Genomic DNA, 27,579 nt, shown 5'->3' with positions numbered 1-27,579 from the left:
AGTTTCCTCATCATTACATTTTGCCCTCTGCTGCTAACAGAATTTGATCTGTTTGTACATGTATTGAATGCGACATCACCACAGCACTTGAAGTTTCAGATTTACCTTAGACTTTGACTTATTTATTTTTCTGTAGTCTTGGGGCATTACTTGCTCTAGTGCACCAAGTCTCAGGCTCTTTGCCCAATGCAGAATCAGACAGCAAACTGTGCTGTGTGATGTGGCCAGCAGCCAGATATGTTTGCTTTCTAGTGAAGTCTGTGGGTAAGGAATTTGGGAATATGATATTAAAGCTGTAGGGAGCTGCCTCATTTTCTGCAATGGCAGCAGTAGTTCATTGAGCTTGACTTCAGGTCCAAGGTTAACTGGTCTCAGGGGACCAGGAGGAATGAAAGTGGATTGCAGGGTTTTGAGAGATCAGAATTTTCCCTTCATGACAGGGATGTAGGAATGGACACTTGTGTGAAGAGAGCAATTGAAAGAAAAAGGAAACCTGTTTCTCTGCTGCTGTTTTAGTGTGCAAAGTGCACAATAGTTCTCTTTACCAGATTTATTTGTTTGATCAGTTAGTCCTTTTTCCCTTTCAGTTTAAATGAATTAATAATAGATTTAAGCAAGAAATTAAAATTACTCAAAGTAATTAATATTTTTCTGTTAATCATCTCTAAAATTTTCCTTTTGAAATTCAGTGATTGACCTGCCATCTCAAGTCTCTTGCTTTAACTGGAGATGTCTCTGTTTAGGCAGCTCAAGTCCTGGCAGTGCTCTGTTCATCTGGCACACCTGCTTTTTCCATAAACTGCTGGTGCACAATCTCCTTCTATGAGTGGAAGGAACGAAGAGAGTAACACAAGTAGGAGGTGAAGAAAAATTTGTCACTCAGTTTCTCCTGCTACTTTGTCTATTTAGCCAGTATGTAGTGCTTTCTGTATGAATTGAGGACTGGGTTTTGGACAGGAAAGTGGCATTGACTAATAAATAAATGATCTTGAATTAGAACAAAACAGATATATTGGAATAATTGCTCAGGTGCATGTCATCAGTATACTTTTGTGTGTTTGTTTACACATCAGTGTGCTTGTGTATTCCCCAGTGGCCTTTGCTCTTTTCCCATTTTGATCCTTCTTCATAGTACTCCATCTTCTTATCTTATAGCTTAATCAGGGCAAAGTTTTGATTGTAAAGACAGTGAAGGATAAGTAGAGTCAGAAAAGGAAAAGCACAACATGAAGTCCTTGTGGACTATTTCCTGCTGTGTTAAAACAAGCTGAGAGAAGAATGTCTGTCACAATATACTGCAGATAAAAACAACTATTCAATATGAACTGCTGCACGTTATATTTAAATGGGTCCAAACTTTATGCATCTAATCACATTTCCCTCTGATTTCCCAGACAGAGGTGTTCACACTGTAACTTTACAACTGCATTTAATGCCTTAAAAATACCCCCAAATTTTAATATTTCAAACCCCAAATCACCTGCTTCACTGTGTGTTATTTAAAACAGCTTATTGAAATGACAGGTCATATTTCATTTTGTGAGCTATTGAACTAGAGTGCATTTCTGCTTTTTTTTTTTTTTTTTCAAGGAAAAGTATGAGAACATTAAGTAAGAAATAGTTGGAAAATACAGCTTATAATAATGTGGCCTTTCTGCATTTAAACCATTGCATGTGAGGATAGGTAGTACCATATTACAGGGACCAAATAAGGCAAAGGACTTATATATGACCTGTGAATCTTTGTAGGATGTGCATAGTGGAGAATGGGATCCTAACTCCAAATCTCATGACTAAAATCTTTAAATTTGGAGCTGTGCTGTACATGCCCTATGAAACTGCCAAAACCCAATGTATAAGACTGAGGGAGAGGGTAAACTACCTAGAGAGTCCCTTTAAAAACTCAAGTACTATCCTAGAAGTAAAGAAACAAGATGTTAAATCTTGTGATTTTGTTGTTTCCTACTGCAATATATGCTGAAAATCTACAATCAGATTCAATAAAATCAATATCAGGTAGATCAATAAACCTGGAAGACCAAACTGCAACAATTTCTTCTTCTTGGGAAGATTATTGCAGTCCCCAAAAATATTTCTAGCCTTCTGTGCAGTAACATTTGAATTTAGGTTTTCAGTATGCTAACAGATTTGATGAGACCTGAATTATACTCTGAAACTGAAGAGTCTGTGGGTGATCTGGATTTGGGCCACTGTTTAATTTATTTGTGTCTCTGTTCTTTCCCTGAACTCAAGTTTTTAAGTAATAGAAGCTGTCTGTGTATGACAAATGAAGATGATTATAAATGTGTGGAATTGGATTGAAATCAAACCCAGCAATATTTTAGTTATTTGTTATTCCAAAATATAGTCACCAAGTAAACAGGGGAAAAGAGGAGGATTGAATTTCTAAATTTTTGATAGAATTACTGTGATGCCCAAATGTGTTTTGGAGTACCTGAGAAGAGGTAGAGAAGTAAAACCTGTTCTGTTTAGTTGCCTCTGGTGCTTGGGAAAGGGATTTATTCAAGGCATGAGTTATTAATTGCATTGGGTGAAGACTTCTGTTCCTGTTATATATTTCCATTCAATAGTTCTGAGATCCTGTGAGAAAAAGGTAGGACCTGCTCAGCAGATATCAGATATTAGTTTTCTTTGTCTGCAGAGCAAAGTTGCCTTTCAACAGTTAGGAGTGAACAAACCTCAGTATCATCATCACTGTATACCTGAAGTTCCCTGTTTGGACAAGTTGTTTCCAATGACAAGCAACTTAAAGTGGTAGATTTTTAATTTTAGTTTAACTGAAACTTCACTACCACTGCTTAGCATAAGACATGTATGCTGCTCTTTGTTGAACTTTGAATAATGCAGGCAGAAATTCTGCCCTTGATTTTGTCAAATCTCATAAAAGTCTTCGAGATTTAGAGTAGGTCCTCTTAGAACTCGGTGTCTTCCCTAGATGACAAAAGATTTTTGATTTTTGTAGAATGATACTTTCACTAGAACTGGTATTTTTCAGATACCAACTCAGATATTTCTATTTTAGGATGTTATTTTTTCAGAGAATAGGTTCATTGTTTGCCCTTCGGTGCATTCCATGTTTTGAAGTAAGCTATTCAGATACCTCAGGCTGCACCAGTTATAAATCAGTAAAGTGTATTCTAATGAATATTGTCACTTTCCAAGGTTTCACAGTGAATAATAAATATAAATACAAATTTATAAATATAAATTTATAGATTAGTCCCAGGAAAAAAATTAAATTGGTACATCTTTCTAAGAGAGCAGAAAATGTAAGAAGGCCCTTGGAAGCTGACCTGCCCACATTGAGCCATTTGAACTCTCTGAGTGAGACAAAGGCCAAGGAGAGACACTTTCTAGGAGCCAGTGCTATGTGAAGGGTATGGACATAAGGAAGGACAGGAAAAGGCTGAATGGACATAAAGAAATAGAGAAGATGAGGGTGGAAACTTCTTACAGACATTGGAGAAATTCAGAAAGCTGGCGAGGTGTTTCTTTGGATAATTACAGTAGGCTTCCAGGAGATATAAAGCTTACAGTTAATTTACAAAAGGATCAGATGCTCTGAGTGATGCCAAATCAACTCCTCAGCTGCACTTCCTGTGATTTTGCAAGGCAGAGAAATGTATATCTCTGCTGCTTCTCTGCATCTAGATTTAACCCACACTTTATTAAGTGCTTGTAGCTTTATCTCCTGTCTGACCAGTAAAAGGAGAGATTTGAGATTCCCTTGCAGCACTCTGAAATAAGAGATGTTTTCAGATATGAGTAGTGCAAGAACTAGTGTGTCAGAATGGATGGCAGCTCCTGACTTCACAGGCTAAATATCTGCCTGCAGCCATATCTTCACTAGAGAGCTGCAGATGCCTAAGTACAAGATATATAAACATACTGATAATTTTTGCAATCATTGCAGAGATGTAAACTGTGTGAAGGTTTTCATTATTTTGTTTTATTTTATTTTATTTTGATTTATGTTTTTTTTATTTTATTTTTTTTATTTTTTTAATTTTTTTTTATTATGCATTTTCTTTACTTTTTGGGAGTTAGCACTTTTGGACATTGTCATTCATACCATGGTTACCCTACTGTTTGCTCTGATTATTCAGGCACTTGCATGGATGTGTGGCAGAACGTGACTCTCAGACAGTTTCCCAAGCTACCATCTGCCAGCTGACACCTTAAGTAACTGTGTGCATTCCTATAGCCCAGCATGGCTGTAAACCTAAATGCATTTTCAGCCTCAGTGTAAAAGTTAATAGCAAAAAAACCCATTCAACCAAAGACCTCCTGTGCTATTATTTCCCACCTTTTAAAACTTTTATTAAGAACATGTTATTTATATTTGAAAATGTAATTGTGAGCTGGCATGGTGTCTGAGCTGGTGGTTAGTGACTAAAATCAGCAGGACACAATTTTTTGGCTGTCTCCATGCACCTAATTTAGGATGTTGTTGTCTAATTTTTTTTGATATATTGATATCAAGCATCTTGGGATCTAATTCTCATATGTGAATATGGTGATAAATAATCTGGTATAGGGCTGTGTCATTAAAAATGTAAATCATCAGAGTGAACACATTATCCCGGTGTACCAAGGGTTTTAAGAAGAAAACCAAAAATGTCTTTTATTTCATTATTCATGTTGTTATTTTTGTTATGATATTAGCTCTCTGTTGGTGATACACCTCTGCAAACAGACAAGCTCTTAGCTGGAGCAGTGAGGCAATCACCTCAGCAGAACAAAATTTAACACTGTGCTTATAATGGCATCTCCATGTCTGATATGCTTTGAGTAGAAGCATATGTTCTGGTTTGTTTGGTTTTGTGGATTTGAGTTTTTTGTGATTGTTCTGTGGGGTTTTGATTGTTTGTTTTAAATACTGAAGAGCTAATAATTTAAAAATACATAAAATACTTGACTCCTTTCTACTCCACAATTGAGAATGCCCGTATCAGTTTGAATACCAGTACAAAACATTGTAACATTTCACCACGAGTGGAAAACATGCAAGATTTCATCTGTACCCCTCTTGTTTTGTTGTATACTCCTCTGTGAGGAATACTGAAAGATTTTACTAATAGGACTGCCAGTAAATTTCTTAATATTTTGTTCATAATTTTATTTTGGGTTTTCTGATATTTGTTTGGTCTGTTTCTGATACTAGCTTCTGATTTTTTTCATTCCCTCATGCCATTAAAATACTACTCTAGATATTGTCAGGCAAAAATTCGCTCATAATTACTCATATAGCACTCTATGCATTGCATTTTATCTTGTGCAATTATTTAATTAAAACACAGTTATAGGATGCCAACTTCCCAAAGCAGATAGATGAATCCAAATTTCACTTGGAAATACAAAACCTTTGAATTTAGCTGCAGAAAACAAAAGACTTATTGACTGTAAAAAAACCTGGCTTTTGGGAATGATGCTTATCTGCATCAGTACGATAAATGCATTTTACTTTGAAAAACTCCCCAGAGGGTTCATGAGGCTTGTTTGTTTGCTTTTTTACTATAAATCTGGTAGGGCTCAAGGGTTCCCATTAAACCAGTGTTATGCATACAGCTTTCTGGTGGAATTACTAAAAAAGCTTTTCAGGTAATATTACAAATAAAATTGCAATTGAGTTACTACTTATTTAAACTAACCCAGGTGCTGGCAGAAGTTGAAGTTCCTTACTTAAATTTTTCTTATTCTTTCTTGCATCATGTTGTGTTTTTTCATGCATTTTGAAAATAAACTTTCTAGAAGCATCAAAAGATTAACAGAGACCACTAAGCTGAGGCAGCTAACAACTGGGAGATGAGAGAGAAACCTCACACATTGTGGGGGGTTTTTTTGGGTTTTTTTGTTGGTTTGTTTTGTTGGTTTGTTTGTTTTTTTTTCTTTAATCTGCTGAGCCTTTCTCTGCTCTACCTTTGGCCTGGAGCTGTCAAGCATTTGGTCATTTTGGTGCTGGAGTTTAGATTTCTGGCTTCAAAAATATGAATGTGAAGTGAGTTAAAACTCAGCTTTGGTGTCATCAAGCTTAAAATATGCTTCATAAAAATAAAACTGATATCCAAGTTAATTGTATATCCATTTAATAAATGGGCTGTTTCCTTTTGGGAAGTCACATTTACAGAAAGAATGTTCCTATCATTTAGCTGAAAATACTTGCCCCAAATAAATTTGTTGTTCATGTAACAGAGATCCAAAATGAAAATAAATCAGAACTGAATTAAATGGTTGGATTTCTTCCAGGAAACTTACAACTGTATTGGAAAAACTGAATATGCAATGAGAATTAAGGAAGGATTATAAAAACGTATTAAATTCAGTTAGCAGGATAATTTAATAAATTTCTAGTCTAATGAAAGAGTAGAATGCTGTCCTTTCACCACTTTTATTAACGTTACTAATCTTTACTCATTCATATGATGCTGATCCTTTTTCTGCTAATGAAATAACTTCTGGGATACTACAGCATTAGGAGGATATGTTAGCCTGTGGAAAGAACTGTAAGCCTGAGATAAAACCAGAAGACAAATACTAGAAGGAGTGTAAGTCTGATGCAGTTTCCTTCCCATCCCCAAGTTCTCCTAAACTGCCCAGGTCAGTCCACACGTGCACATGCTAAGCTCTTGGTCCATCAGCATGATTTAACTGTACAAATCTGTGTTAAAAGCAGCGAACAAAGCAAGATTAAATCCATCTGTTCTTGCAACAAAATGTTGGTGTTGTGAAGATGTAGCGATGTCATCCAGAGAAATGGTTCTTCATGTGCAGGGCTGGGCAGTGAGGAGACATTTGGAGGAGGAGATGGGCACATCTGAACTGCAGAGACTGGCAATGAATATCAAACCTGGAGCAAACTGAAGGCACAAGCTTATCAATGGAGACACTTATGCCAAGCTCTTGTGAAATTATTTAGGTAGGGATTGGCTTTTTTTTTTTACACATTTTTAAACATATGTACTATACAAAGTAATTTAAATTGAGGTGAGTTACACGAGTAGGAGCATTGTGATATCTGTAATTCAATATTTTCTGTTAGTTTTTTAATGAAAATATGCTGTACTGTGACAGTATTTCCACGACTGAATTTTTCAAAGAGCTTTTAGCTCTTCTTCTGTGTCACCTCTGCATGTCAAGCCTCAGAGCCTGAGGCCGATGTTTGAGCCCTGGCACATTGAGCATGTCACACAGCGCCCCACAGAGCACCTTGCAAGCAGACAGACCAGCCAGGAATGGGATCCAAAAAGGGACATCTCCTGTTTGTTTCCTGTTCATGTAAGTTGGGCTGGGAGCTGAGACTTTCATGTTTCCCAAGAGGAGGGAGCTAAACCGCTTTTGAACAGTTCTCTGTTGCCTCTCCCTTATCCAGGGACTGCTACAGCCAGTGAAAATAGCTTACAAACAACACAATTTCACAGTAAACTGAGTTTGTGTTCTGCATCGGTGTAAGAGATGCTAATATTTTCCAGAGGACTTGCTGCTCCAAAATACAGTATGACCCCCCTGTTTCCAGGGGGCAGTTGAGATGAATGGTCAGAAATTTCCTCTGGAGATGAGGAAGAGAGGTAGATTTTTAGTTTTAGAAAGGAATTTTCAATATGTCTGAGTTTATTTATTGAACAACTATTCGAAGTACTAAAAATAAAATTTAATAATTTTTGATAAATTTAAAAAATTGAAATTAATTTTTTAATTTTTGATAAAATTCAATTTTTGATCCTTGATTTCAAGCTCATATACTGCAGGTAAGCCCGAGAAAATGCACTCACTGACTGTCAGTTTGCCCATGTGAACTGCAACAATGGCAGCAAATGCTGTTTTCTTCCAAAAATATTTCTTCCTGTTTGTGTTCAATGAATCTTTGTTTCCACAAAAGCATATTTTTATATTAATTATTGCCTTAGTCTTTTCACAGAATTTTCATAGGCTGTGTAAAGAAAGCAGAATGATTTCCTTAAGAATAGAACAATAAATAAACCAGTTAAATACAATTTAACAATTGCATCAAAAAACATGTTCAAAACCAGGCACAACCTATTTTTTTTCTCCCTCTAATCTCTCTTCCACCAAGTGGAATATCAGTTTCCACTGCTTCTGGAAAAGACTGAAATCTCCTCAGTTTTTAACTTAACTCTTTCACTAGAAAGAGTTCACAAAACAGTGAGGTAAGAAAAGAAGGAGTGTTCAAAAGTGAAAAAAAATAAGTAAACCAGATGTTTTAATGTCATCTTATTTTCATATGTGATTTTTTTGTTTTTAAATGGTTTCTAATGTTTCTCCACATCAGAAAGCAGAGTGGGCAGGAAAATATCACATTATTTTGCAAGAACATGAGCTCTCAGAAATGCTTTATGTCTTGGCAGGTCTGGAGACAACCCAGTGTGTAGAGTTCCCTCCAGAACCAGTTCCCCCAGTTCACGAACAAAAGTCATTCAGCAGGTAGGTGAGAATTTGGCTCTCTTCATTGTTTCTTCCCAGCAGCTGGCAGTACAGGAGGCAGTCAGGCCAGTTTCAGCCCTGGCCTGGCAGTTTGGGGCTCCTTGGTGTTCGAGCACCACCCTGGCAGGTGCCCAACAGCTCCAGTGTTTCCCTTCTCTGGTAGCTGTAATAGCCACATTCTTAGGCAGGTGCCTAAGTTAGTATAAATTAACCAGTCTCTATCATTAATGTGCTAAATGAGATGTTTATCACTATGTTTTCTCTGATTCTTCTCTAAAAGCATGTGAAAATATTCACTGTACTGTTGCAGTGGCATAAACACCTGTGGGACGCTGGGGTTGCAGCTCCTGACAAAATTGCAGTGGGATGCTGAAATTCTGGGGTTCAATGACAGCGCTTTCTGTCAGTCCCAGAATGCAATGACAGCTTGTAGCTCTGAAGGGTATTGAGGTATAAAAGTGATTTTAAAATGGCATGGTTAAGAGACACCTGACACTGACAGTTGGAAAGGTCTTTAGGTGACATTAATGTGGTTTAAAGTAGTGAATTAGAAAATCAGTGATATGTGGTAAAGCTTACATACATTTGATTTTTTAAAAAATGTTACTGTGCAAGTCACTGATTTTGAATGATAACTGTGATGCTGCTTTTGAAGCAAATAAAATTATATGTGGAAAGCTGGAGCAAATCAAGTAAATATGATTACCGCTTGAAGTCCTCTTCAGAGGCATTTTATTTGGTAATAGTTTAAACATAAGCTAAAGTGGTTTTCTAATGGATAATGCAATATTTCTGACCTAAAAGTAAGAAATAAAAACATTACCCGTTGTCCAAAAGTATCCAAAATGTATTAGGCTATTGAAGGATTGTTGGAGGTTTTTCTCCTCAAAGTGCACTTGAATATAATATTTAATTATTGTGATATCTTTCATTTGGACTGTCTGAACAGTCCTCTGGAGCTGGTGAAAGCTGGAAACAAAGAGTTTCCTAGAGTTGTCCTAGTTTTGAGTTGGCCAAAGGAAACTAATGGATGGAACTGCCACAAACAGTCATGGGATGGTTTAAACATAACCAGAGGAACACACAATGTAAAGAATGGCATTGGGAGGAAAAGTCATGCGTGCTGGTTGATGCTGACAAGGAGGAATCTAGCAATCCTTCAAGCTTTGCTGAAGGATTCTGTCTCCTCCTACTTCTGCCTTCATTTCTCTGGACATTGTTTTAAGAGACACAAAACTGTATGAGTAGAAAGAGAGTGCTGTTCCTCATGGAGCTGTACTACAGTAAAGAAAAGTAACTTTTCCTTCAGTCCTGAAGGATCATTTTAATAAACAGTAAAGGGGATTGATACAGAGCTTGAATTTACATATCTGCACAAAGGGCCTCTTACATCTGAACACTGCATCTCTTAAGAGTAGAGATTTTCATAGGAAGTTGAAGGAAGGAATTTTAGCAGAGCCATCGAAATTGAAATTCACCACAAAAGCTGGTTTTATTTTTTGCTGTTTCAAAGCCTTGATTTTCTTCTATAAGTAGTGCTTTGGGGGATTGAGAACTGGGATAAAACACAAGCCAGTAAACTCTCTACAAAAATCACTTGAAGCACTTCCTCAAAAGTGGCCATAAATAGGGTGGGATTTGAATGTGACTTTAGGATGTTGTAGAACTTAGCAAGAGAATGACGTGCTGGTTTTCCTTCTTTACACTCATTATATTTTCTTTCCTAGAAATTTTCTTTTTTTCTGTGAGTTTTATACAGAAACTTATAGGGCTCCCAGTTTTTTTGCCAGAAATATATTTTTTAGAAGTACAGCTTCAATCTCTCTGCCACAGCCATGAAAGCTGGTCTGTCATGTATATGAATTAGTATGTTAACAGGACAAGAGCCAGGAAAATATATCTTGACAGCTTTAAATTGTGTACTGAGAAATAACATGAGATAAGGAAAATTAATGGTAGTAGCACATCAGCTGGTATAAGTGTGACTGGCAATTTTTATTTGTATATTTCTGGTTCTGAGCCACAGAAATTATGCAGAGAGTAAAAAAAAAAAAAGACAACTTGAACAGCTGCCTATTGAAATTCAGTGCTTGATATTATGAAATTTGTAGATTGGTTTCATCCTGTGATTTTACTGGTCATCATTGTGACATCTGCTAAAAACTCTCATGGTAGATATTTCTAACACATTCCTCTAAGAGCATTAATGATTCATTGTTTGGTCTTGCTTTTAGGGCTTTTTTTCCGTGCTCCTTGCATGTAGTTCTTTCACAGGCTCATTGTCAAACTTCTGGGGACAAACTGATCCCTAGTGGATCTTCCTCAAATCTAAGCTGAGGGCAGGAGGGTTGAGAACAGCTAATTGCTCTAACACTAGGAACAACTATTTGCTGGTGTCATATTGAGTCCAAACAGAACTACTGGATGTGAATGAACTTGGAAAATACTAGAAACTTGCTTAGGAGCCCTTTTGTCTAACTTGCACTCACAAATTATCATATTTGTAAAGGCTGTGTGCTAGATTTCTACCTAACTTTTGAATTTTCTATAGTTTTAATTGATCCCTACTCATTTATCATTTTATCTCAACATTCAGAATTCTACTTGTCTGTGGATGCTAAATGCAAAAAGCAAGCAGGGAACACAGAGCCTATGTGAAACTGAATCACACAAGCTTCTCACTCTGGCCTGAGAAAGCATGAAGAAGAATCCAAACAGTCCTTGAAGAAAGCAAGCAACCTTTTGCAGGTGTTGTTTAGGATTCTTGTTGTTGACTTGTAAGAAACAGTCAAGGGGTGGTGTTCCACTTGACCAACTATAGTGGTGTGTAAGTTTAATGACCAATGAGAGTTTTATCTCTCGGACTTGTCTATAAATGAAGATCAGGGATAATAAACTTTGCTCCCTTGGACAACGCAGCTAAGAGAGTCTGTGTTGTACTTCTCACTGTTCCTAATATAGTGTGACACTTCAATCATACTTTGATGCTGACTAACACTGCTTAAATTTTTTTGAGTCCTACCCTTTTTTGACTGAGTTACATGAATAAGCCACACAGGAGGAATGTGCTTTTACCAGATCAAGAGTACTTTTTTTTCCCTGGTGTATTGTCTTTCTGCTCTGCATGATAATTTGTTGGTTCACAGTCAAATGGATGCAAACCTGATGTTTTATTTGGGACTGGATACTTGAAGACATATCACATCTGAGGGTGAAGAATCAAGCTGTTTGTACCCATGTCTTGACACAACCAACCATAAAGCATTTAGTAAAGATATATTGATGGGGTAAGAAGTAACAGATATAATAGCAAAGAGCAGAAAAGTCCTACAAGAAGGATCAGTAGAAATTATGTTGCTCAGTAATCATCTATTTCAGACTTGCTTTATAGCTTCTAGAGTCTAACTGGTGTAAATTAAGGTGTTCTTCTGTTTCTAGGGATTTGAGCTTGTTTTCTTACACTTGCTAAAGATCCTTAAGGCTCAGCTTTGCATGTCCCCTGATGTACAGCAGTGGTGACATGCCAATATTCCTACTGTGCAAACAGTTATATATCACAAGGAAAAAGTGATTTGTTTTAGTGGATAGGGAAACCTCGCAAAAATATTTTGTCAGTAATTAACTTTTTGAGGGCTTCATTCATGTCCTAATATTTTCTCCTGGATAACTGGGTATCTAGATCTGTTTCTTATTCACTGCTCCTGGTATTGTTTCATTCTGCCATAAATTCTGCTCTGTTTTCTCTCCAGTCTGTGATGATTGTTCTCCACATGTTTGTTAATTTGTGCTTCTTTCAAGTGGCACACTAAATTTTACCTAATGCTTGGAGGTTTACAGGAATCTGAGACATTGTATACTCATTTTATTGAGGATTCACTCCCATGCAGTTCATTCTTACCTTGAATGTGTGTGTGAGCTGAGCTCTATGCTGCTCTCATTTTGTGAAGTCACCTATCACATTCATTGCAAAAGTCTGAAATATCAGACAGAACACTGAGAAGTTGCCCATATTTAAAATGCAATATAACTGATGACAGCCTTCTCTAACTGGCCTCCATTCTTTAATCGTTCTTGAGCTATTATGCTTCACTTGGAACATAAAAAACCTATTATTATTATTCCCTAGCACTCTAGGCCAGTTTCAGGATTTAACAGTTAATCTGGATTTGGGACGGGGTGGGGGGTGATTGTTTTATTTTGTGTGTTTGGTTGGGGTTTTGTACATCTTAATTTTGATGAACCCTCTTTTAGGCAGTTTTCTGTGCATCTTCCTAAATTTTACATCTTTTAATATGTTGCCTTAGAGTATTTTTCCTACTTGAATCACAGTAGTTCCTCAGTCTTCCATAATCTGAATTTAGGATCTGGTTTTTTATTCATTATTTTTGGTCCAAGCCAGAGGCACAACTCTGTCTCTCCCATATCCTGTCTGAAAGGAAGCCATTTGGCATTGAACATAATAAGCCTGTGTAGAACAGGTGTTTGTTTTGTGAGAAGGTGAGATTCCAGATCTAGGAAATAGGAAAGGTGGTGTGGTTTAGCCCCCCTGGCAACTAGGTACCATGCAGCTGCTCACTCACTCTCCCCCTGCTCAAGCAGGGAAAAATCAAACTTCATGTTTGCAATAAAACCATTTTAATAATAGAAACAAAATAAAATACACTACTACTAGTAATAATAATAAGTGTAATGTTAGGAAAAGAGACATACACCTGAGACAAACAAGTGATGCACACTACAATTGCTACCCACTCTCTGACTGATGCTCAGCCCATCCATGAGCACTAAATGGGCATTTACAGCCAACTTCCCCTAGGATATATACTAAGCATTCCATGATGCAAATATCCCTTTGGCAAGTTAGACTCAGCTATGCTGGCTGTGCTCCCTCCTGGCTTCTTGTGCACCTGCCAGTGGGCAGAGGATGGGAAACTGAGAAGTCCTTGGTTTAGAGGAAGCACTACTCAGCAGCAACCAAAATATCAAAGTGTTATCAACATTATTCTCATACTAAAGCTAAAACACGGCACTTTATCAGCCTACTAAAAGAAAAATTATATCTATTCCAGATTAAATCAGGACAGAGGGTTACAGGAAAGAGAATTCAAAGCATAGGGTTGTGTACTCGAGAGTATGAAGAGCTGAATTCCAAGTGATTAACAGAGGGTAAGAAAATTATCAGAGCACCTAAACCCTAGTGTTGTGGAAGCCTGTTAACTGTTGATGTTTTGATCCAAATATTTTCTTGTTAATCAAACCCAGTCTACCCTCCTGGTCATAGGATAATGATGTAGTAAAGCTTAGATCATTAAAACAATGCACCTTTTTTGCTCTCAGGATGAGTACATGCACAGAAGAGCAATTTGCAACAGTAGATCAAAGAACCAATTAGGTTTGAAAAGACATTAGAGATCATTGAGTCCAATCTGTGACCTAGCACCACCATGTCAACTAGACAGAGTTAAATCCAGACTTCAAACATTCAAATTTAACAAATGGAAATGAATATATTATCTTGAAACTTAGCCTTCCATCTGATTTGCTGAGTTTACTTTGATTGATTTGAACATGTATTAAAATCTTCTGACAAATCAAAAGGAAAAGCTGAGAAGAAGATGCAAAAATTAGGTAACTTTACATAGTGGAGCCAGCACTATTTCATGTACAAGCAGTTACAATCCCAGCTGCTGGAATTTTCTTAACTTGCAGCTGAGTACCTAAAAATGGTGCCTTAAAGTTGTGCTCTCAAGTGATGGTGCAAATTGATGTAGTTCTGTCACTTGCCATTGCATTTTATTCCTGTGACTGAACAGGATCTATTTTCACTTGACTCATTTGAAAAGCCTCTCCCACTATGCATGATAAGTTTTGGAGGCAGAAAGGATGTATTTTTCTTCTTAGGCCACCTTACTACCAGCTTTTGATGAAGGCAGAGCAGCTCTGTCAGTAAGAAGATTATTATCCTCTAGGGTTTTTCCCTCTGTTGTTTTGCTCTGACTGGTAATGAATTTAGCTGTTTTGTGACAGAACTGGTGGTGACATGGCATAGGAACTCTGTTTGCGTCTTCTGATCCAGTAGAAATGCATTGGTTGAATGATGCTGTAAAGGATGTGGTTTCTCTATACAAACACTTCAATCAAGTTCAGCACAAAATGCTATGGCTCAACAGTCATTAAGAGATGTTCACATGTCTTAAAAAATAAAAATAAAAAAAAACAAGTCAAGTATATTAAACTTCATGGATTTACATGGCATTTGGCTTATGCATTTCTTCTGGAGCTGCATATGAAAGTTTAGGGCATTTATTTCTCCATCTACCTCCCCTCTCCAATTTCTCACCAAACTGAGTTATTCTAACTTCTAGATGAGACTACTACTTGATTAAATTGCTTTATTGCGTTTGCTACTAGCTAATTTATTGTCATTCAACAGAAATTAGTTTTTACTGATTGGGTGAGTATTTTAAACCCAGCAACACCTACTACCAGCTCTATGACAAATTCCATCATAATTCTGAAGCATGAGGAATATCACTTTACTGGGACAAGTATAAAACAGTTCCTGGTTTTAGCTATTTAATATTATTTGTTTGTGTGTCACGAAGTAATGATCTTGTTACAGTCATCTGGAGTCTAAGTAAATTTAAGCTATAACTTGAATTCAGTAGTCCTGTAGCAGCTTTGCTAGTTTTGCTTTTGCCAAGATAACTAAACTTATTTAGCATTGAATCAAATTCACTCTTTTCTGTTTTCATTACTCACCTTGAATGATTGCCTTGAACAATGAATATATAGACTGAAGGTTAATAAAAGCCAGCTTATCAGCAGAGGTACTTTTATTCTGTCTGAAACAAGGCACAGCCTGTGTGTGTTTGGTAATTTGGCATTTATATTGTGTAATAATTCCTCTGGAATGGTTGAATTAGATGCTGAGTTTAATTTGATTTAAAGAGAAAAAAAATCTTTACGTGTGAATAAGGAAGAATAAAATAATTTATTGTCCACGTTTCTGAGACAGGTTCTGAAATTGGATATATCTGAAAACAGAAAATCTGTATGTGCTTTATGTGCTGTTGTGTCATTGCTTTAGGCTTTCTCTTATATATAGTTAAATATTAGATTAAATGCATGACATTTTTTAAATATACTGATTATTTGACATGAGGAACACCTTCCTTTGGAAAGTAAGCTCTGGAGATAGATGTAATATGTTGGCTTGAAGTCCCTCATTAGACAGTAGTATAGCAAGGCAGAGGTGTTTATTTAAGGAAACAATTATTTCCAGAAAGAAAAATTAAAATCCTTCTTGAAGGTGAAGAAGAGAATGCATCTGTTTACTGTTAGCAGACAAAATTAATAGTGTTCCAGCAGATAGTATTTTGTACATCTGTTAATGCAATTACTACCATAGTGTATGTGAGCCTAATAAGATTAGATATAACAGTATCTTTGTGAGGCATTTGTCTCCTTGCTGAAGTGTGTTTTGCATTTATTTTTCTTTATGCTAGTCTATTATGAACAAATAATATAGTTTTCTATAGGTGGAAATGAAACTGGTTTTCATCTCAGTAAATGGCTCAATAATAGTACCATGTTTTTGCTTTTGCCTGTCACCATATGAAAAAAGAGCATCCACTGCTCTGGGTAAAATTGGAGTTTGAATTAGGCTTGCCAACAAAACTCAGTAATTTTGTGAAAATCATGGTGATATTTTCCCAAAAAGATGACACTAGTTCTCATATAGGGAAGTACTACTCTAGTCACATTCATATTTCCACTTGGAATAGTGCATAAACACAGAAGCTAAATGTGAGCTAAATGTTAATACCAAGCAATATTCTGTGGCATATTCTTGAACCACATTTAGATGCTTGTATAAGGAAACAATTATTTTTCTTTGTAACACCTGCCTAGCAAATAACATGGAAGCATCACAGATGTGAAAAATGCCTTCAAACCAAGCTTTGGAATCCCTGTCACAAGGAGTTGTTCTTTTATCTAAATACCTCTGTAGAATTTTTCCTGAATTAATAACTTTTGATTTACATTCAGGCTTTACTTTTGGGCTTTTCTTCTACTTGATTAGTAGGGTAAGATTAAATGGATTTATTTGAAACAAACAAGTAAGCAACAATAAAAATGAATCTGGACAAGAATAAGTAGGCCTATTTTGGGTTTTATGGAAGAAGGCTCTTAAGGCAATACTGATGATGTTTGCTTAGAACAGAGGTGGTCTCTGCTCTCTACAGTGGTCCAAACTGAGAATTGATGTTTTTATCAAATTTTATCGTACTAGCAGAAATTATGTCCTGTATTGCCTTCTAGTATCTTGTTTTAATCTATAGATTGATATTACATCAAGGTGATGTAACATCCCTAGTGGAGACACTCAGCCCATCTCAAATGTCAGGAAATGTGCAACTGTTAATGAAAGAATTGTTTTCGTTGACCATCACAATGTCTATCACTTTGGAATTTCTCCAATACCAGTAGTACCAAAGGACTTTCTAATTCCCCCACACCAATGTTATTTTACAGCATTGCTTTTTATTCACTTGTATTTACTTTCTACCTCATGAAAAACCTATTAGGTCATGACTTTCAGGGAGAAACTATACACAGAGCAATATACTGTAGTTTTCTGTTTAGTTATATTAATTTTTAACATGCAAAGTAAATCTCTGAAGACTTCATTCCTTCAATGTACATTCTTTTATTTATACTTTAGAGTATAATGAGTTTGCAAAGCTGTGTTTTAACCTCAGCACACGCTGCTGTAGAAATTGAACCCTTTATTACAGCTTCTTTGAAAAATCAAGCTTGGAAAGTTCACCAGGACCAGAACTCTGTCTTTAAAACCTGTTGCTTTAGATAATCATTAAATGTGACAGGAGTAAAAAATACTGAGGCAAAGAAATATATCGATCTGTGTGTTAACTCTGATAAAACTGGAAAATACCCTCTACCTACAATTCTCTACCAAATTGGTCAAAACAAACTCTCTGTTTATATATAATTAACCCTTGAATTCATGACAAGTCTAATGCATTCATGTATAATTCGTAATCCTCCAACAAAACCACCAAACCTAGAGCAGATGCCACTTGAGGGGGAGGAGATAGCGTCACCCCACACATTACACATGAAGTTCAGTGTAAAGCACCTTTGAAGCAGCTGTTTTTGAGAGATGTTTTCTGCAGACAAAGGGCTACTCTATGAACTTTTGAGGCCTGAGGACTGATACTAAAGAGTAACTTTCATGTTTGATCTTGCTATGGTACTTGACATACAGATAAAAAGAAATCTAGAGATAAACATGTGGAGCACAGCTGTGAGTTTGATCTGCTTAGAATTTCTTCCCTGATGTCTCTGGATGGAATTGAGTTTGGGCAATTATATTTTTTTTTCTGCTTAGGTTGATGTTTAACTGGGGATTGAAATGTCAGGTGTATATAAAGTTTTGCTTTTACCTGTAGCTGGAGGTAAATCCTCTCAGATTTGTTTTCCGGTCATTTGCTCCAATAGCATCTCAAATTTGAGGGAAAATATGTAGTTGAAAAGCTACATAGCAGGACCTTAAGAGAAGAATTATAGAATTTAGACACAGCTTTTCTGAACTATAGTGAAAACAAGCCAGGATATTCTGATGACTTAATGCTCCTTAATTTGAACAAATTAACACCTGCCTGTGTGAGAGGCCTTATTCAGCACTCCTAGATAAAACTCAGATCTTCTTGGTTTCACCTGGAGAAAACAAGTAGAATAGGTGGTGTCTGAGAAAGGCAGAGCAGGAGGTGAGGGGTCAGTCCTGTGCATGCTCAGATCTGCAGAGGAGAGCTCCCTGGGTTAGGCTCTCCTGACTTTTCTGTTAAGAGTCTGGCAGTGCTGGGGTCAAACATGACTAGTTATAAACATTAAGCTTTCTTGAGTTTTAAGGCTGTCTGGAAAATGTCTTAGCAAGCTCTAAAGTGAGTTACAGGTGGGGAGATGGTGCCCTTTATTACAGCTATTACACACATACATGTTCAAGTATACTTCAATTGGCTTGGCAGTGTGTCTTACTCCAGGGTTCATCAGTCTTTGCCAGTTCTATAAACCACTTTAGGGACAGTTTTAGTGCACTACCTTTCTAGTTAATTGACTACAAGCTACCATTAAACCATATACACATTTGTGTATATGTGTCTGTATGTTTCATTCCATAGGAGCTCTTTCATTCAGTCTTTTCTGATTTAAACACTTTAATCTTTTATCACAGCTTCAGTAAGGAGAATGCTGTTTGGAAAGGGACAGACATCTGCTGTACTTGTGCATGTATTATTTAGTAAGTGTTCTCAATGTCTTTTAGAAGGCAGAAAGCATACAAAGTACTTTGCAATCATCAAGCAATTTTGTCAGGAAGAATCAGACCACGTTCCTATCCTGTCTGAGAGCTACTTGATCTGTGGATGGCTCTTGTCTTGGTCTGCTGGACATCACATTGCTGTGCAAGCCAAATCTTACTGACTCCATCAGCCCAACCAGGGTGATTAATAGTCATTGATGAAAAGTAACTTCAGATGCTGTAAAGTTGGGGTTTGCATTCCCTAGATAAATGCACAACTACTTGCTGCCTTGAGTTTCAAGAGGGCCTCAAGCTGCACGGAGTTAGAGCAGATTCTGGATGTCCTTGTGCTGTGGATCTTTAAATTGCAGGATTTAGCCTCATCTTTGCATTTCAATTATTCATTCAAACTAGAAAGCACCCTTTTAAATATTCAAAAACAAGTTTTGTGGGTGGAAGTTTGTTGAGACAGACTAGTCTCCCAGAAAGTCAGGGGTTTATCTCTTACAATTCCAGATTTATATGTAGATATTTTCTTTTGTGGACAGAAGGTTTCATTCCTAAATAGCCCTTGGCAAGCTAAAGAAAGTAAGGTAGAAGTGAAATTCTGCTCTTTCAATTCTGTGCTCATAAGAATGCTCACCTACTGATTTATGCAACCATATTTGACAGTTTCACATGTGACAGATTTTATTGTAAGTGGAATCTTCTATGAATGTCGAGGTGCTAAAGTAAGAGTAGAGTATTTTCTGAATCTGGATGTCTAAGAATTTAATCTGTTTATTGAGGAGGATTGTTCTCATAATATAATGTTTCATTTATTGCCATTAAACCATATCTAAATCATGAAGAGAGACTAAATTGTCTTGTAATGTGTTTTGATTGGGGAAGCCAAGCAGTAGAAGATTATAATAATAATAAAACAAATGCTAGTGAGTTGCTTTCCAGAAAGGTCATTAAAATAAAATGAAAAATTAATTGAACTGTGAATTCCAGATTGGTGTTATGATGAATTTCAGATCCAGTGCAAAGAGTAAACTCTGTGTATTTGAAAAATTATGCCAAGGTTGCTCCCAGCTACACCAATGTAAGAGAGGTTTAACATCTTCCTAGATGGAACTGTGGAATAAGGGACTTAAAATAAATATATCATCACATTAAATATTATCACCAGTGCTGAAGAACTGGGATTAAAAAAGTTTACACATAGTAGAAAATGGATTAATTTAAAGACAATGAGCCAAATTTGGGAAAAGATTGAATTCTCATGTGGTGCCTTACCTGAAGAAGGTTATACCTGACTGGTTTTGGTATTTGCCCCTTCTGTTGTAAAGTGGAACCATTTTCTAGGATTGTAATGCCAGTAGTGTGAGAGCAATGTTGAGGATGAGAGAATGGTTTGTCACAGAGGAATGGGAACTAAACACCTTGTGTTGGCATTTTTAATACAGAAAAATGTAAAAGTTTAGAAAAAAATGCTTAGGGAGATTCTTCAGTGCATGCACAGAACTTTTGGGCTTTGTTGCGGAGGGCACTGCATGGTGAGCAGAGAATCTGAGTTCTGCTTTCTCCTGGACTTGCCACAGATCTGCTGAATTACTGTGGTTTTAAAGCCAGTTTGTCTTTCTACATCTATTCTGCCTTTCCTTGTCTTTTCCTGTATCTAACAGTCCATCTAAATGTACATACAGTTGTTTAAGTTGTTGTTTTCCAGTTTGCTTGGATAACACATAGTATAAGGGGATAGTTGCATGCTTCCATATTAAATTACTATTCCTCCAACATAAGCAGAAATATGAGATTTAATATGACAGTACTTCCTTAAAACTGATGTATATTTTCATTCAGTGTTGGAGGATGGAACTAACTGTAAGCAAAAACCAACCTGAGAAAAACCTGTTCCCAGTTTTAGAAGTTTCAGAAAGCTAGGAATGAGCAGGAAGTTGGGTACATGATGTGTTTCTGAAACACTGGAACCATAGAGAAATTAAGAAAATCCCACAGCTGATAAAATATACAGAAATTCCTACTGATAAAAAGCCTTTCTCCTTCCTGTAAAAGATACTTATCATCCTAATTGAGGTCAAACAGCAGGGAGAAAGAGTCTAGGAAAGGGAATTTGTGGAAATGTTTGGCCCCAGTATGAGTTGTTATTGAGACATAGATATCATCTTAGCAGACGCAGTAACACTGAAGGTTCAGCAGAGACATCTGTGGCAGCTCAGTCCAGGAATATCCTGGCACACTAGCAAAGCACCAGCTGAAGTACTGCTGCGGCAGATGAGGAAGCAGTTTGCAAGCCACTACTAATATCTAACTGCTAAACACATGTCCAGAGAGGAGATCTCACCAGGCTTTGCTGTAATTCCAAACCAGAGTTTCAGTACTGGTAAAGAGTAAAAAGAGACAATTGAATTGGCCTAGTGGAGGATCTTTCCAGAAGTTACTCTTGGCAAATAGCTCAAGCTACATGCTGATATTTGGCATGTGAGAAGTGCCAGTATCTAAAATGAAGGAAGCCAATATTTCAATAGTTTATGGAAAGTCTAAGAGGAACCTTCTGAGTTACCATTGAGAGTTACATTTTTTTTTTTTCCATGACAAACAAATAGTACAGCAGAGGTGGAGTGGCTAAAAGACCTGCTGGAGGCCAGAAGTCCCCATATCTCACTAAGTAAACACCAACAGAATGTATGTTTAGCAAAGTGCTTTGTGAACTTCACCTCAGTAAATTTTTGTGCAGCAAGGCTTCATGTTTATTCTTACATATAAGCATAAAAGGTGGGTCATCTATGTCAAAGTGAAGTGAATTAATAACCAAAGAAGAACTTGATACAGTCAGTCAATACTGTGCTTGTGTATCTTGTTGATAATAGAAATGTTTATCGTATTTAGTGAACAGTACAGTCTTAAAAACATACCTTCATCTTGAGTTATTAAGGCTTTTTTAAAAAACCCAAGGAAAAGAGATACTCAGAGCTTTGTGCTCTGGACTCTGACTTTAGAGTTTGGGACTGGAAAGGGACTTTCCATCAGGTAAAATGATAATATGTGTGTTTAGGGGCATGGTTGCAACATATTTCTCTAAAACTGCATTTTCTACACGAAGTGGAGAAAAGTGTGTGGGAATTGGTGATGGGTTCTGACACCAGGAGTCTGATCTGCTGTGTAGTTTTCACCCCTACATGGTGTGGAGAATTGATCCTGGCTGGACACCTGGTGCCTAGCAAGATGCTCTATCACTTCCCTCCTCAGCTGAACAGGGGAGAAAAGATAAAATGAAAGGCACTGGGTCAATGTAAGTGCAGGGAGAGATCACACACCAGTTACCATCTTTAGAAAAACAGATTCAACCTAGGGAAGTTAATTGAATTTGTTACCAATCAGACTAGGATAACGAGAAATAAAACATTCTCAAAACACCTTCTCCACCCCTCCCTTTTTCCTGGATTTAACTGAACTCTCAAATTTTCTACCTTACCCTCTTATTGACACAAGAGCATGATGGATGGGGGCTGCATTCACAGAATCACACATTGTCTCTGCTGCTCCCTCATTCTCAGAGGGATAACACCTCACACTCATCACCTACTCCAGCACATTTCTCCTACTCCTCACACAGTTCTTCACAAACTACTTCTACATGGGTCCTTCCCACATACTGCATGAACCTCTCCACTGAGGGTCCCTGCCATGGGGGACAGTCCTTCAGGAACAGATTTTTCCAGTTTGGGATCCCTGCAGGTCCACAGGTCCTGACAGTAATCTGCCACAGTGTGCACTTCCCACGGGGTCACAGCTTCCTTTGGGCACCCACCTGCCCTGACATGAACAATTCCATGGGCTACAGGTGGCCATTTGCTCTATCACAGACCTCCATGGGCTGTGGGGGCATAGTTGCCTCACCATGGGCTGCACCTTGGGCTGTAGGGGTATCCCTGTTCTAGCAGCTGGAGCACCCCCTGCCCCTCCCTCTCTCCTGACTCTCAGAGCTGTTTTTCTCACATGTGCTTATTGTTCTTGTCTCTGGCTGCACTTTCTTGTGCAATAACTGTTTTTCCCTCTTCTTGCATTATCTTACATTATCCCAGAGGAGCTGCCACCGTTGCTGATGGGCTCAGCCTTGGCCAGCAGAGGGTCTCTGAAGCCATCTGGTGTTGGTGATGTCAAACGTGGAGGAAACTTCTGGCATGTTCTCACACAAGCCAACCCTGTGCCCTTCCCAATACTCCAAAACCTCGTCACTTAAACCCAGTACACAGGGTTATCTGAATGGGTGCTTTCTTGCACTACCCCATCAGATCACAGTTGCCATTGCTTCTGAAGAGGTGTAGTTTTTTCATATACAGGATGACTTTTCCTTCCCAAAACTGTTGTTTTCTTCTCCCACCAATGACACTCTCAACAACCCTCACCATCTTTCTCTCAAGGTTGTGTACTTCTTCATGTTGTGTCAAACCATCCTTCTTTGTCAATGACCTGAGTTTCTTCCAGCCAGATTTGTCTGCAGGCATAATAACCCATCCCACACAGCAAACACTGTGCCAAAGTCTTCCTGCACAGCAAGTTCTGGTTCCTGAATGCCTTGGGGTGATGCTGATTAAGTATGCCAATTTGAATAAAACCAAGCCAAATTTAGATCTTATGAGACCTTAGCTTTGTTTATGCTGACAAAACTTTGTGACACCTACTAAGAACTCATGAAATCAGTTAATCCTTAGAGCAATTGATGTGTTACCATTTATGCATTAGCAATTTTCAGTAAAGCGGCGGATCTATGTAGCAGTTTAGAGTGGCATCCAGGGGTTAAAAGTGCTAGAACAAGAGTCATGCTCTGCTCCATCTTCTTCAAAGATTTTTCTAGGATGGAGAAATTGCAGCAACCTGATCAGGAACATCACTTGTGCCCCTATTAAATACTAATGATAAGGAGAGCTGATGAAACAAAGTACTTTTTTCCTGTACTAAAACTAAAGTTTTAGTTTCTGTTTTTATTCTGTTTTTCTGTTTTATATTCTTTTTATATATTTCTGTTTTAATATCTTTATTAAAATTTCTGTTTTATATTATTTCTGTTTTAATAGCCTTAATATCCTTAACCACTTCCCTACTTTTCTTGATGCTTCTCTGGAATAATAGGAAAAAATAAACCAGGGAAAAAATAGTTGAAATAAGCAGGCACACTCATTTCTGCTGACTGTTGAGGTTCACCATAAAAGCCTACAAACCCCAGCTTGCCACCCCTCAGCAGAGGCTGGAGAATGAAGAGATTGAGAGCAGCCCTGCTGAGAAGGATTTGAGAATGCTAATGGATGAAAATCTGTCCATGGCTCAGCAATGTGTGCTCACTGCCCAGAAAGCCAAAAGCATCCTGGGCTGCATCAAAAGCAGCATGGCCAGCAGGGTGAGGGAGCACCCTCCCACTTCACTCTGGTGAGTCCCCACCTGAAGTCCTGTACCCTGTTCTGTTTTCCCCAATATAAGAAAGAAATGGACCTGTTACAGTGGATGCAGAGGAGAGCCACATGAGTTATGGGGAGCTGGAACGGCTTTCTTGTAAGGAAAGGCTGAGACAGTTGAGGTGGTTCAGACTGGAGAAGAGAATGCTCTGGGTGCCCCTTCCAGTACTTAAAAGAGGCTTATAAGAAGGACAGGACCTGATCTTTTAACAGGTTCTGTGGCACTAGAACAAGAATTGGTTTTTAAATGGAAGAGGTTCAATTCAGATTACATATCAACACTAAACTTTTGTGATGGAACTGGTTGTTCAGAGAGGTTCCATCTGCAAAAGTATTCACGGTCAGGTTGGAGCAACGTGATCTAGCTGAAGATGTCCTTGGCCATTGCAGGAGAGTTGGACTAGATGACCTTTAAAAGTCCTTCCCAACAGTTCTGTGATGTTCAGAAGTTGACTCACAATAAATTTTGAGGAAACAGTGGTCAGTACATGTACAAGTAGGTATGATATGTACACTCCTGTGAAACTTATAGACAGTGATTAGTTTTTAGGTAAAAGATGTAAAGAAAACTCAACCACGTCTTAGAGCAGAGGATGTCTCAGAGCAGAGGCTGCAGTAGGTTGTGAAACAGCAGCAGCATGGATCTGTTAGCAGGACCTTGTCAGAGGTGAGCTGTGCCAGTGTTACCTTGATTATCAGGAGGGTTTCTCAGGGCCTGCTGAGCTCCACATGGACCAGCTCAAGGCTGCTTCAAGAGCTGAGCTGAGGGTACATTTCACTACCCATGGGCACACTCTCAGAGAACAGGTGGTGTCAGTGTACACAGGTAGACTTCCTTGGAACTTGAAGATGCTCTGGAAGGTAAATGCAAAGCTGTATGGAGTATAGCTGGCTCTGGGAAAATCTTGCTCCAGTGTGTGTGCCGGCAGTAGGGCACCATTTCCATGGCTCTGGTATATCTGGTTCTAAGGTGGTCATAGCTTTACTCTCTCACCCTTTTTCCTTCTGATATAATATACCCTTTAGGCTTTGAAACATTCTCCACTAAGACAACACAGACATCTCAGTTTGGGAGAAAACATGGTAAACTCCAGGATCATTTTGCAGATAAATCAAGCCTTTCTGAGAAGTGTGTGTGAATAACAGCTATTGAATGTTCTCTGAAATATATGATAAGGATATTTTTTATTGTTGTTTTGATAGGGTTGGGGCTGCTAGTGCCTTTATTTTCCATTGCTTTTCCCTTCTTCCTTAACTAGCTGAACCCTTTATTCTGTAAAGTTTAGGTGTATGTGTTTGATGAACACTGGCCTACCTGCATATCAGACATATAGCTGATATATGCATATCAGACATACATAGCTGTCTGTGGCAGTTGGGAGAATATCAGTGAGTGGTACCCCGTGCTATTAGATTGTCAAAGATAGAGTGGGGTGGAGAGGGTGCTTATATTCACAGTTTATTTACAAGTGGAATGTATTGCATTTTTTAAGCTTGTCCTTTCTACTGAAAGGTTTTTTTACCATTTTTCTATTTAAGAGATTAAGTCTCTGGCAAAGTGTGGTGTAAAATTTTAACCAACTTATTTTCAAAAATCATAGGTCTCTAATTGTACCTTTAGTGCTTAATTAATTTAAATTCTTTATTTAACTCAACCCATTGAGTCTTTTGCTGAAATAACAAAATGCGTATATGCAGTTTCTTTCTCACCTGGGATAACATAATGGAAAAACTGGAGCATACTATGCCAGGAGAAGATGGTGCTATGGCATGCTGCCATCACATGTCCATGGCTGTCAAAGTGCTTGATGCAGTCAGTTTTTTATCACATTCTGTCCATGTATTGATGTGCTCTTAGGAACACTCGTGTGTAAATGGGGAGGAAAGAGCTCCATGTACTATTTCTATAGGGATCTAGTAATCAACCATTTGCCTTCTACTCAGCATTGAGGTTCTCATCCTGAGAATCAATTGCAGACCTCAGATGATATGGATTGTTTTTTTCAGATATGGAGTGTCTGCATCAGCAGTGATCTTAATACACACAGCAGCTTAGTCAGAAATGAACATAAGAAAAGACTAAATCAAAAACACAGCCCTTCCAGTGATCTTAGCTACAAGTATCAAAAGAAAGTAATGTCTCCCATTTAATGTGCCTTGTGCCTTCAATTAAAGCAGATATATAAACAGTTTATGTGACCTTGGCTGATACAGTGGCAAGAATAACTGCAAGAGAGGAAAGAATTAAAAGAGCCAAGGACAATCTAAACTGCTTTTCAGCAGACAGTGCTGACAGCAACACAATAAAAACATTCCCTCCTAGAAAAAATCGATCTTGAGAATCATCACGGAAGATCTAATCTTGACTCCTTTTGGTACGCCTACGACTGGGAGACTGCTGATGCACTGGGGTTTCTGGGCAGAACTCTTTACTCTCCAACATGATTATTTGCCCTGTGCCTGAAAATTTCATGGAAAAAAACAGGCTTTATAAGAGTTCATATTTTTCCACCTTGTTTTCTAAATGAAAGGATGAAAAATGTGCACATTGGTACTTCTCCTTTCCTGTAGACCATTTTTTTCTTCCCCACCCCTGAAAAAAATTCAACTGATTTAGAGGACAGGTAAAAATATGCTGGGATGAACAAAATGAACTCCACTAATGGAAAAACCAAAAAATGTCCTTTGATTTCATAGTGGTTTTGATAGACTGGTTTTGAGGAACAAAGGGATAATTTATATTTGGTACTGCTAAAGATGAAGAAAGCTGTTGGGTTTTTTTTCATTTTAGATAAAGGTGGTAACTGTAAAAGAAGACAATGAACAGTCTCTAAAACTGATTTCTGAAAAGTGTAAATAATTTTTATGAAAGTCCTTCAGAGGTTTTTTTTTCAGTTAATTATATTATTAATCTCATATTTTCCAGTAACTTGAACCAAGAAACTTTATTTTAAATTAAAATACTGTGTAAGAACTTGATATTTATGCTCAAAAATACTGCATATCTGTCCTCAAGATTAAACTGTTTATATTTAAGGAAATAATGTGTTAAGTTATAGTAGTTTAGCCTGGGATTCTTCCATATCAAAGCCAGGTTTGCAGCATCTGTATTCTGTGAGTTACAGTATTCTGTATGGTGTTTTAACTTGGATATGAAGGAGACAAGCTCATCAATAGGGAAATGGTTATTGCAGTATGAGTAAGTAAATAATGGGAAAAGGAAGATAAGGAAGCTCCTTCTGACATCTCCCCTGGCCATAATCACCTTGTACTGATATTCTATTTGCTCTTTTTCACTCCTGCTTTGTACCTTAAGCAATTCATGAGGAAATTTTA

The 27,579-nt window shown here is 37.6% G+C and overlaps 1 protein-coding gene across 16 annotated transcripts in view; it reads left to right on the top strand.

Annotated features, from left to right (window-relative positions):
• LOC111940482 (uncharacterized) overlaps nt 1-27,579 on the top strand; it is a 193,288-nt gene that overhangs the window by 56,351 nt on the left and 109,358 nt on the right. For 10 of the 16 annotated variants that reach the window (XR_015285098.1, XR_015285094.1, XR_015285091.1 and 7 more), the window contains 2 exons: nt 6,793-6,937; nt 8,385-8,460. The exons of 3 other annotated variants lie outside the window; for them this stretch is intronic. Coding sequence is in view for 1 of the 13 variants with exons in the window: in XM_086883282.1 (XP_086739408.1) it covers nt 8,385-8,460 (76 nt within the window). In the remaining 12 variants the exon portion in view is untranslated. Of the gene's footprint in view, nt 1-6,490; nt 6,567-6,792; nt 6,938-8,384; nt 8,461-22,875; nt 27,397-27,579 lie in introns of those variants that run through there. 3 more of the 16 variants (XR_015285099.1, XR_015285102.1, XM_086883282.1) reach the window with 3 other exon arrangements.

The sequence above is a fragment of the Cyanistes caeruleus genome, chromosome 3 (genome assembly GCF_971803275.1).
Source record: "Cyanistes caeruleus chromosome 3, bCyaCae1.hap1.1, whole genome shotgun sequence".
Taxonomy (NCBI): domain Eukaryota; kingdom Metazoa; phylum Chordata; class Aves; order Passeriformes; family Paridae; genus Cyanistes; species Cyanistes caeruleus.
Note: the sequence above shows the minus strand (reverse complement) of the source record. Positions and strands in the feature narration are given on the sequence as shown.